Source organism: Nelumbo nucifera, chromosome 1 (genome assembly GCF_055504915.1).
Source record: "Nelumbo nucifera cultivar China Antique chromosome 1, China Antique-T2T, whole genome shotgun sequence".
Taxonomy (NCBI): domain Eukaryota; kingdom Viridiplantae; phylum Streptophyta; class Magnoliopsida; order Proteales; family Nelumbonaceae; genus Nelumbo; species Nelumbo nucifera.
This window is the reverse complement of record NC_142649.1, coordinates 28099915-28112102: the sequence shown is the minus strand read 5'-3', so window position 1 is coordinate 28112102 and position 12188 is coordinate 28099915. Positions and strand designations below refer to the sequence as shown.

At 37.3% G+C, this 12188-nt stretch overlaps 1 protein-coding gene across 4 annotated transcripts; it reads left to right on the top strand.

Moving 5' to 3' along the window:
• Positions 1–796: 796 nt before the first annotated feature.
• Positions 797–11740, top strand: LOC104609676 (L10-interacting MYB domain-containing protein-like). 4 transcript variants are annotated; one of them, XM_010276047.3, is made up of 5 exons: positions 797–1411; positions 9718–10058; positions 10138–10270; positions 10574–10914; positions 11001–11740. In XM_010276047.3, the coding sequence occupies exons 2-5, from the start codon at positions 9726–9728 to the stop codon at positions 11556–11558; spliced, it is 1365 nt and encodes a 454-aa protein (XP_010274349.1). In that variant the 5' UTR covers positions 797–1411; positions 9718–9725; the 3' UTR covers positions 11559–11740. The 4 variants fall into 4 exon arrangements, with proteins under 4 accessions (XP_010274349.1, XP_010274346.1, XP_010274347.1 ...); XM_010276044.3 differs by having other exon boundaries at positions 10568–10914; XM_010276045.3 differs by having other exon boundaries at positions 9707–10058; positions 10568–10914.
• The last annotated feature ends 448 nt before the right edge of the window (positions 11741–12188 follow it).

Genomic DNA, 12188 nt, shown 5'->3' with positions numbered 1-12188 from the left:
TAGGAGGGATTCTGAGGAATAAGGACATTCTGAGGAATAAGGACAATAGCATCATCTCTTTATTCTTAGGACCAATGGGAATGGATGACTTTACAAGGGTCGAGATACTAGTGTGGTACAAGGAATACAAGTTGCTAGTCAACTTGGAGTGGAGAACTTGATAGTTGAAGGGGATTCGAAGGTGGTAGTGGGCTGGCTGTCAAACATAGAAATAGTCTATTGGGGTTACAGGTATCTTCTGAAGAAAGTTCATTTGCTTACAAGGAATATGTTAATTTTTAATGGGTTCGTAGATTGGCAAATGCCATGGCTGATTTTTTAGCTAAAAAAAGAGTATCAAGGGGTGACTTGTTTTAGATACTCTAAAATACTCACCTATAAAATTTCATCCCAAAATACATTTGTTTGTCCTTCCATCGCATTTGGATTCCATGTCGAAGCCCCATATTGACTGAACTAGTACCCTTCTAGATCCGCTCGATCTGGGGCCCAGTTGGGCCTATTCCACCCTACCAATCCACACAGAACATCAAAAAACTCCACCCTACCAAATTTCAGCCAAAAGCACCCGAATTTACCCCTTTATTCAAAAGGATTCCATTTTGGTTAATCCCGTTAGCTCATACCCCTTCTTTGTGTACAAAAACCCTTCTCAACCCTTTTATCATTGACCCAAAACCCCCCATCGTTGAACCAAGACCCGATCCAAATTTCAAAATTACAAATCTGCCCCTGAATTTCCCGAGATTTCCCAAAATACCCCTAGCGCTCAATGTAAAAGTGACCGAATGTTTCGCGGCAGTCTCTTCTTTTCAGCGGCAACTGAGAAGCCTCTTCCCTCTCTCATTCTCCCCGTTTTTTCTCCACATTCCCTCCTTGTTCGTCTCCATCTTCCTTCCCGAGAACTAGAGGTCATTGTCGATAATCGTCTTCGTCAAGAGCACGCAGAGCGGCGGCACCGGAGCCATATTTCTGTCTCAGATTCCACTCTCTTCCTTCTTTTCTACCGGTTTTATTTTATTTATCTTCCTTTCTGTGCCCCGGACTCTTTTCTCTCTTTATTTTTCTTTTCCTCCCTTCCTTTTTCTCCGTCCCCTTTCATTGACGTCGTATACAGCGCGTCGTCCACCTCGGCTACCCAGTTACGAAAGATACTCCCTACCACTGGCAATCGATTGCTCCTTCTTCATTTTTTTCTGAACCAACCGTGGCAGATCCCATTGGATTCGGACGTCGCTCCCCTCATCAACACCATCTCCTCTGAACCAACCGTAGCAGATCCCATTGGATTCGGACGCCTCTCTCCTCATCAACACCATCTCCAAATCCTTGCCGTTCGAAGTGGAATATAAGACTAAGAGCAGACTCAAATTCCCAGTCGCCGATCATTCCCAGGCCATATTTTAATTAGGTGATTCTCATTCCTGTCTGTGCGTGGTTTTAATCGTTTTACTGTTTACTCGTTGGTTTCTCCGCATCTGAGGCTGGGAGGAGAGATACCTGGCTGATTTAACTCCGGTAACTCTCGGTACCAGCCCTGATTGGCTTGTTCGATTCCTCTTTTTTCTTCCACTGTGATAGATATGCGGATTTGGTTCGAACCCATTGGTTTATTTTGGTTTTCTGATTGCTAATGTTTTCAATATCTCGCGATGATTGTTTTAACCGAATCTATTAGCTGGATCTATCGTATCCAGTTTTCCCGGTCATTAGTGGTCATCGTCAATACTATTCATACTCTCTGGCTCTACTCTGTTTATTGAATTTCAAAATCCTTTCAAGTAGAGTAATTGAAAGATGCTGAATACTAGTAAATAATTCGGTTCCATCTATTCTCAGTAGCTTTATCAACTGATGTCTATAATCACCGCTATGTTTAAGGTGTGTGCAGCATGTGTTTATGTTATCTTAATGTTTGAGGTGTGTGCAGCATGTGTTTATGTTCTCTTAATCGTGAATGTTTGGTTTAATATTAGATTCTTTTATGAAACCCTTTGTGATGTTTTGTCTCTCTCTTTGTTTTATTATTCTCTTAGCCAATTGAATAATTATTATTTGTATTTGTGTTCGTTGATGTCCCATGTGGGTCTCACCTATTGGACCCGGGAAAGGGGTGCCTAACCCCTTCCCTCTCCCATCCAAGTCTAAAATGGACTGATGTATCTGTTGCCTCGAGCTTTGGAGTCACTATTTGATAAAAATGTTTTTTGATGCCCTTTATGGAGGTCCCATCACCTCCACCTCCTAATCTGATGGGTGGTGGCTCCATTTCAGCCCAAGTGAGCCGTTTTCTGACGCTTACAGTTTAGCTACACCATTTTGTTGAGGGGTATAAGTGCAAGAAGTTTGATGTATTATGCCATGTTGGTTCAAATATTGCTAAAAGGAAGTTAGAAAATATTCTTTGCCATTATCGAAACAAAGAATTTTAAGTGGAAGTCTAAATTGATTGTGAATTTTAGCAACAAAATTTTGAAAAATAGAGAACAATTCTGATCTTTCTTTCATAAGATACGCCATATCATTCGAGAGTAGTCATCAATGGAAATTACAAAGTACTTGAAACCATTTTAAGATTCAGCCATAGTTTTTGAAGAGTCTTGTCAATTATGGGCAACACTAGGGCACCTAGTCGCCTAGTTGCCTAAGTGGCGCCTAGGCAATCATAATTTTATAATATAAATAACCAACTTTTGGCTTGTTCCCAAGTTTTATATACCACTCAGAATGTATATTAATTGAAAATAGCATTTCTCTTTATTAAGAACATTAAATTTCCTTTAAAAATGTGGCAAATCATCACACCTAAATGATAAAAATCTTTTACATATATTAATTTCATTATTTTCAAAAATAATACTACTATAATAACTATTTAATAGAGCAATTTCATATCAACTATTAGCTAAATAAGGTTATTAACTTCATATGATAAATATTCAAGATGGAAAGTAAAATAGAAAAAAAACAATGATGGAGTTTCTGCTTTATTTAATTAGAGATAGAGAAAAAAGAAACTCTTTATACTTTAATTTTTTCTTTCTTTCTTTTTCTCTCTTCAAAGCCCTTTGATCTTTTAAATTTCAATAGTAAACATTGAAAGAACATGTGTATATATATATATATATAGCATATAATAAAACATATTAACACACATATTAATAAGATACACCAATACAAATGATGTATATTGATGTATATATCAAGCGCCTAGTCGCCTAGAAGGGTGCCTAGTTGCTATAAGTCAAGGCATTTGGTTGAGGCACCCAACCAAGAGTACCTAGTCGCCTAGGCGACGCCTCTACAACTATGGGTTTGACTCTACTAGGATCCCAAATGTTTGAATGACTTGAAGAAAAAGGATTTTATACTTGACAATCAACTTTAGGACTAAAAGACACATGATGATGTTTTGCAAATTGATGTGACTCAATCCAACGAAGAGATATGTTGCACTAATGGAACATGCAACTTAAGCGTTTGAAGTAAAGGGTGACCAAGCTGACAATGCCATTGTAGTTGGGGGGGGGGGGTAAGAGAGGACTAGACTGCTATTTTTGATCCACCATCATTGAGATAATATGATTCAACAGCTTCACACCCTCCACCATTTTTCATTCTCGTTGTAAGATCCTAAATAACACAAGAATAGAGAAAGAATGTAATGGAGTAATTAAGGAAATTAGTTAATTTACTTACATAAGATTAAAGGGAAATATAGGAACTTAGAAAATTGAAGATAAGGGTAAGGAGTTACGGGAAGGAGTCTAGGAGAGAGAAGAAAACACGCTTCAAGTCTCAATCATGTAATTGGAGGCTTCAGAATCAATAATCCATTATCCATGTGTTAGAAGCTAGGTTAGATGCTAGACAAACCATGCTTGTATAAGGGTAGCTGTATTCTACATGAGGTACAAATTTTAACCCATTGCAACAATCTCCATTAAGGAAAATGCTTTGGCTGATGTGTTAGCCAAGCAAGGGGTAAATAGGGAAGAACTGTTTTGGGCTAGCTGTGATTTCTGTAATTTATTTATTCCTAGTTTACTTGTAAGCTTCTAGGAGGGGTTGTAGCTCACACCTCTCCATGGGATATTGTACGAAATTACAATTCTAAATCAGTATCTGAATTAATAAAATTTTACTGTTACTCGTCAACAAATAAAAATCTCCATTAAGGCCTCTTTTGAATGAGATTTACCTAATAATTAGTTAATAACCTAGCATCTCTCTTCCTAAATCGTCCAAAAAACTGCTACCCTAGAACATCTCCATAAAACTTTTGCTTCTCTTTGAGGGTGAAAACAATGCCTCTTCAAACAATCTACCCTTATTGTTTGAATGGTCAATGGTCCAACCTACTGCCAAATAAAGAGAACACCAACTCCCAAATATTGGATGTAAAAGGATAGGAGATTAGCAAGCCAGAAATAGTTTTACCACTCGGTTAAGTTTGGGTTGGACAGACCTTTTCCAAATAAAACTAGCCAGAAAATTGAGGGGAGAAGGGGATCTAGAAAGCACATGGAAAAAGGAAGCTGTCAAGAAAAGAAAAACCATTGGAATTAGGACTCCACATATAGATGAATCAAAGAAAACACCCTTGATGGTAAATGAAACTTCACCATCCTTGAGGCCCCATCTCAAGCCCAAATCCCAAGACATACCAATAGCTAAGAAGCTAGCACATTGTGAAATTGTTTTGTTTTTGTTGTGAGGGGGAATAAATGGTAGGATATTTGTCTGTCAACAATGATTCCCCTACCTAAAGTTCCTTCCCAAAATTTCCTTTTTCACTCAAAGATGCATTGATCTTTATGTGAGGGAGAAATAAAGATAGAATGGAGTGTATAGCTTTCCAAGGCGCCTCAAGAGTGGTGCTAGAATCTAGGTCAAAATCTCAGCCATTGTCTAAAAGTCCATGAATGCTTAATCAGAAAATACCACAATTATAAAATAGAAAATGTATAGAAAAATATAATTATAATATAATATATTTAAATTTAAAAGGGTGAAAACTATTAAATAGACATTTCATAGACATTACAATATTCAAATTACAAACAAGGTTTTACTACAAGCATGAGGAATTTTGACAATCCCATTGATACCTTGGAGCTGAAAGAGCTCCCTCTTTTGCAAATTGAGTATACTCGATCAAATTTTCAATTCCCCCAACCTACTCTAAATTGGATAGGTTCCTATTTTCTTGTGATTGGGAAGAAATGTGGGGGACTTTAGTTTTAAAATCTTGGTCTAGAGTTACATTAAATCATTGCCCTCTATGAATTGAAAAAGAAGCTCCATTTGGAGGGCCTACACCTTTCTGTTTTGAAAATATGTAATTTGAGGATTCATCCTTTAACGAAAGGTTAAAGACATGGTGGGAAGAAATCAGAGTCCCAGGGAGAAAGAAAATAGGGAGATTTTGTAAGAAGCTAAAAAAATCTAAAAGAGAAAATAAAGGCTTAGAACAAAGAGCATTTTGGAAGAGTTGAAGAGATCAAAGTGACAATTTCTTCTAGGATTGAAGACTTAAACAAAAAAGAGGCTCTTAGAACATTGTCAGAGGAAAGGGAGGAAAGATGGAAAAAGATGGTAGAGTTGGAGGAGATTTTAAGAAAAGAGGAAATTTATTAGAGACAGAAATCAAAGAGAAAATGGATAATGGAAGGACATGGCAACACTAAGTTCTTTCACTCACTAGCAAATGGTAGAAGAAAGAAAAATACCATTCATGGTGTGGTGGTTGATGGTCAAGAGGTATGAGAAAGCTTGGAAATAGTAAGGATCTTTGTGAATCATTTTAAGTCATTCTTCTCAAAATCAGTAGGTCTTAGCCCAGGTCTACTGGAGTTGGATTGGAATAGAATCCCTGTGGAGCAAGCACCATAGTTTTCAAGGTGCCAAGTTGAACCTAGGCGACAAGGGAGCATTTAGTCACTTAGTCGCCTAGACAGGTGCCTAGGCATCATTTAATGTTTAAAAAAGGATGGAACAACAAGGGGCTGAGCCCCTGTGTTTGTTGTAGAAATATGAGTAAAAGAAGGGGTAGAGCCCTTATTCTTGTCATAAAAAAAGAAAGCATGAATAAAAACTTCAGAAATGGAGAACAAGGGGCTGCACCTCTGTTTTTTATTCCAAAAGAAGAAGAAAAAGAAGGGGCAAAGACCCTATTTTTATTCCAAAACGGGAAAAAAAAGAGGAACCCATGTTGATTTTCCTTGTTTCTTCAAAGACTTAGGAAGTTCGAATAACTCTCCCTGTTTGTTCAGTCTTTGAATAGCTATCAAAACCCTAGTTACATAAGAAACTAATAAAAAATATTATTTTATTAAAGAAATAAATAGAATGATTCAGTGCATCATACTCACCATAATATAAGCTCAAAATATAAAAAATATAAGAAAAATTGTATATTTTTTCCAATGAATTTTATGAGCTTTTGGATGTCTTTAATGAATTTTACTTTAAAGGGGAAATCCCTTTTGGAGCAAATGCCACTTTTATCTCCCTGATCCCTAAAAACAAGGAGATAATCTCTCCAAAGGATTTTAGGCCTATAGGTTTGATTGGGAGTCTTTAAGATCATATCAAAGGTTTTGGCTGAGGAGATTAAGCAAGCTTTGCCTTCAGTCATATCACCACTCCAAGGGGTCTTTGTGGAAGGAAGGCAAATTGTGGAACAAATCCTAGTAATTAATGAATGTGTTGTTGAGAAAAGGAAAAGTAGAGTGAAGGGGTTGGTGTGTGAATTGGATCTAGAAAAGGCTTATGATTTTGCTGACATGAATTTTTTGCTAGAAGTCCTAAAGAAACTGGGTCTTGGAGTTAGGTGGAGGTCTTGGATAAAGGGTTGTGTTAGCTTAGTCCACTACTCAATTCTTATAAATGGGGTAGCAAAAGATTTCTTTTCGGCTAAGAGAGGAATAAGACAAGGAGACCCTTTACCCCTTTTCTATTCACCCTAGTGGCAGAGGTGTTGAGTAGTATGATTGTGGTTGCAAATGCATAGGGTCTGCTTAGGGTTGGAAGATTGATAGGAATCAACTAGTTGTTTTCCACCTTCAATTTACTGGTGATACAATTTTGTTTAGTGAGGATGTCAATTTAACAATGGTGTGGAATTTGAAGTTACTGATTGACAACTTTGTGCGATTTTCAAAGTTGAGGATCAATTGGAATAAAAGTGGGGTTGTTGGAATCAACCTAGAAGAAGGGGAACTCTCAAGTTTTGCAAAGGTGTTGGGTTGTGAGGTGAGGAGTTGGCATGTAACCTACCTAGGATTACCTTTGGAGGGAAACCCGATGTCTAATGGTTTCTAGAAGCTAGTAGTAGAGAGGTTTGCTAAGAAACTAGCTCTTTGGAAAAGAACTTGTACTTAAGCAAATCTGCCCATCCATTTCCTATCCACTATTCGTGTACCAGCAAGGATTGCGAGACAACTTGACAAGTATATGAGGAACGCTTTTGTAGGATCCAGTTGAGAAAAAGAAGGATCATTAGGTTAAGTGGGAATTGGTTCGCAAACCAAAGGAATTAGGGGGCCTAGGGTTATGTAACATTACTGACAGAAACACTACTTTATTAGGTAAATGGTTATGGAGATTCCCCTTTGAAATAGACAAGATCTGGCACAAGGTATTAGCAAGCATTCATGGTCTAGAGGGTAATGGATGGGATGCTAAACTCAGTCCTCACTCAACTTTAGCTTTCCTTTGGAAAGCAATTCGCGAGGTATACCCTCCGTTCTTTAGTTTTATCCGCTATGATTTGGGAAGGGGTGACAAAACCTGGTTCTGGGAAGCCCTTTGGTTAGGGGAAACTCCTTTCAAGACCAGTTCCCTGATTGTTTTGCCGTCTCTAACTTCAAAGGTGAATCTTTGTCCAAAGTGGGAACTTCTCCCTCAGGCATCAACTAGGACCTTGGTTTTAGAAGAGGTCTAAGGGAGAGTGAGTGCTTTTCTATGATTAACCTTCTCGACATCCTGGAGGAAGCTTTTTTGGATCCTACCTTGGATGACTCTACAATCTGAGTTTCCTCACCTGATGGGCTCTTGTTCCTCTTTTTTCAAGCATCTAGACCTACCTGCTTCACAAGGGGTGGACTTCCCAGTAAAAGAAGTGTGGACTAAGCCTGTCCCACCAAAAGTTCAAGCTTTTTGTTGGGAATCTTTCCTTTGAAAGGTAAATACTTGTGATGTGTTGCAGAAAAGGAGGTCTTTTTCGTGCCTCTCTCCTCATAGGAAAAGTGGAGAAACCCTACTCCACTTTAATCTCCTGTTCCTTTGTTCTTTGTATTTGTGAGTTTTTCTGTTCTCTTTGGGTGCAGGTGGGACCCTCCTTAAGAGGTGGCAGACATTTTCAACCCAAATTTCCTAAGACAACCAAAGAAAGAGGAAGATTGATGTGGAGAGTTACTAAGGCTGCAACCATTTGGGTGGTTTGGGAGGAAAGGAATAGCAGAATTTTTAATGGAAAGAGTAGAACTGTGGAGGAGATAATAGAGATTATAAAAGCGAAGTAGCAATATGGATTAAAACTTTGGGTTTGCTTTCAGAGCTTCATAGTTAATGACATTCTAAGGGCTTGGAAGGAGGTAGCACAGTCCTATAGAGACAAAGAGTAAGAATAGAGTGGAAACCCCCACAAGGAATTAAAGTGAAGTTGAACTTTGATGGAAGCTCCTTGGGTAACCCGGGTATGGCAGGATAGGTGGGGAAATTAGAAACTCAGAGGGCATATTAATGGCTCTTTATTCTGGGGCAATTGGTGTAGCTAATTCCATAAAGGCTGAATTTATGGCTTTACTACATGGTCTCAGGTTGGCTAAACAATTGGGATTCAAACAGTTGGAGGTGGAAGGGGACTCAAAAAGTAATTATTTCATTGGCAAGATGTAGAAATATTCCTTGGACTTTCAAGAATGCTTCAGGGAAGTTGAAAGGATTGCAAGAGAATTGATTGATGAATTTAAGTGGGTTAGAAGAAGTGCAAATGGGTTAGCTAACTCCCTTGCTAAACAAGGGGTAACATGGCAACAATTGTTTTGGGCATCTTTGTAATATAGCTATATTAGTGGGGATGGTGTCATGGTCATCAAGTTGTACTGTTTTTACATACAAGTAATCAATATAACCAATTTTCTATTGATAAAAAAAGCTCAGAGCTGCTCTTAGAACTTTTTTGCTTTTCAGAGATCAGATTTTAGGTTTATGAATACCATTTAGACTGAGTTACTGATCAGACGCCACATAAAATGATTTAAAATGACCAAGTTGCCCTATGAATTAAAATTTAGAAAATATAAAAAACAGAAAATCCCTGTACTAAACTTTGGGGTCACCTTCATGCCCACATCAATGGGTACATCTTATAGGAAAGACTTCTATCTATGAATTAAAAATTCATGGATGTAAGATGATATAGAGTATGGTGAATAATATATAAACCTTTACAATGGCATGCATTTTAGTGTATCAGAAAACTGATATTTATCTTGAAAATTAAGATGCATGAAAATTATCCAGAACAAATGCAATATGATGCATGGAGAGATTGGCTTTAGGATAGAGTTGTAGATGTTACTTATAGCTAATAAGAGATGGCTTACGTTTTGATAGCATGAGAAAGTGTTCTTCATGTATGCATGGATGTATTTTGGCAAACATATTTTACTTCTAATGATTTGTGACACTAGTCTAGCCAATTTGTAGGTGAAGTAATGGATGGTGAAACCCAAAGCACCAGTGATCATTCAAGGACTAGTTGGACACCACCAATGGACCGATATCTCATTGACCTTTTGCTAGATCAAGTGCGTAGAGGAAATAAGATTGGTCATTTGTTCAACAAACAAGCATGGACAGACATGGTTGGGTTGTTCAATGACAAATTTGGGCCTCAGTATGATGAAGATGTTTTGAAGAATCAGCACAATAGTTTGAGGAAGCAATACAATGACATTGTAACCCTTCTTGGTCAGAGTGGGTTCACTTGGGATGAAAGGCGCCAAACAGTGGCAGCTAATGATTATGTATGGGATGATTACTTAAAGGTACATAATTTGTTTATGACATGTAACCTATGGCATTTATTATTGCAACTTGCAAGGAGCTTATATACAATACTTGCAGGCACACCCAGATTCACGATTGTACAAAACAAAAATTGTGCCGTACTATAATGATTTGTGCATAATATATGGACATGCAATTGCTGATGGAAGATACAGTCTTTCAAGTCATGACATGGACCTTGGCAGTGAAGGTGGGTACTGGGGGAAATGCATGAACCTTGGATCAATTTAAAGGTGCGTTTGTTTCTTGGGATTGGAATTGAACTATAGAGTTTCTATTCCTAGCCCAAGTTGTATTATCTGGTGGATTAAGATTCTGGACTGCAAAATAAGCATCCAGCTTTTTATATGTTGCAGGGACTACTATGAGCTTTATTCTTGTCACTAATTGATTGTTGTGCCTTAGTAGCAAGTATGTTATTTTCTTTGATGCATGTGTACAAAAAGAATGTGTTTTGCTGACTGAATGGATTACTTTGCTGAAAAAGTTGCAGGGAAAAGAACGGATACCCAACTCACCATCAGTGGTGATTGTTCAAAAATTGATTGGACAATGACAATGGACCATTACTTTGTTGAACTTATGAAGGATCAGGTGCACAAGGGAAATAAAATTGGCCATATATTCAAGAAAAAAGCATGGGTTCAGATGATTGCATCATTCAATGAAAATTTTGGATTTCAATATGAAAAGGATGTTTTGAAGAATCGGTACAAAAATTTGAGAAGGCAATACAATAATATTAAGATTCTTCTTGGCCAAAGTGGGTTTAGTTTGGATGAAACACAACAAATGGTGATAGCAGATAATTGTGTTTGGGATGATTATATCAAGGTAGGTACACTGTGTTCATTCAATCTTACTAGTTTTGTCACATGTCAACTACAAGAAGCTTAGATATGCTAAATTGATAAATGCAGGCACATCCCAATGCTCGAGTGTTCAGAAACAGAGTAATTCCATATTATAGTGATCTGTGCATGATATATGGTGACACAACTACTGATATAAAATTCAATCACTTGGATCAAGGCGGTGAGCTTGACAATATCGTTAATGTGCAGAGCGTTGTGACACCAGGAGGTCAACACTCTCAGGCCATGCCTGTTGCACAAGGGGGGCTAATGCATTCATCTAGAAACTTTGACACATTGGATCAACAGAACAAGCGTAGGTCTGAAATTCCGTCAACATATCAACATTCTAGAAAATCACGGAGGTGCTTACATAATGATATGATGGAGGCTCTTCATAAGATGGCAATGGCCATTACATCATTGACAAATAAAAAGGAGATTGACAACTCTTTCTCAACAGAAAATGTGATTGGTCTTCTTCAGGCTGTACCAGACATGGATGAAGAGCTTCTATTAGATGCCTGTGACATTCTGGAGGATGAAACAAATGCAAAGATATTTTTAGCCTTGGATGCCACACTACGAAAGAAGTGGTTAATAAGGAAGCTTCGTTCATGGTAGTCTCGTTATGCATCCCATTTTAGATGTTTTCCATCTTTTGGTGTGGTGGGACATGTTTAATTCATCACTATGTTATGGTAACTACATGCGTCGGCATTGAAGTATTTAGATCTTTGGGATTCTTCAATTTCTGTGTACTATGTTGAACTGTTGATTAGGATTAATTCTCATGATTAGTTTAACTGGGGGTTATTTTCAATATAGGCTCAGTTTGGAAGGAGTACAAATACAAATTTGTAAAGTTCAAAACCTTGTATTTTGTATTATTTTGTATGGATTTGTACTGTACATATTTGTATTTGTACTCCTTCCAAACTGAGTCATAAGTGATTTGATAGAGAGTTGATTTGGTTGAAGAGAGAGCTGAAGACCTTTATTAGCGAACTAAATGTGTATGATTTAGTTTGAAGTTTACCATTCAGTTATCAAAAATTAAATTAAAAAAAAAGTAATATGGGTCTTGCATCTTTGTAATTGGTAATATATTCTGACCTATTTTTTTTTAAATCTATTATTAATTTATGTTTTTTTAATTTGATTTAAGATATTACTTTAAAAATAGATTTATCAGGAGGGCTTCTAACATTTAAACCCATAAAAACTTCCTAAATCTTTGTACTTAATATTTCA

Bases quoted from the DNA above. Each gene is read 5' to 3' on its own strand.
- LOC104609676 (XM_010276044.3), top strand. From the start codon at position 9,726: ATGGATGGTGAAACCCAAAGCACCAGTGATCATTCAAGGACTAGTTGG. The intron at 10,271-10,567 runs GTGGGTACTGGG...TTGCTGAAAAAG, and splicing joins CATGGACCTTGGCAGTGAAG to TTGCAGGGAAAAGAACGGAT. The intron at 10,915-11,000 runs GTAGGTACACTG...TGATAAATGCAG, and splicing joins TTTGGGATGATTATATCAAG to GCACATCCCAATGCTCGAGT.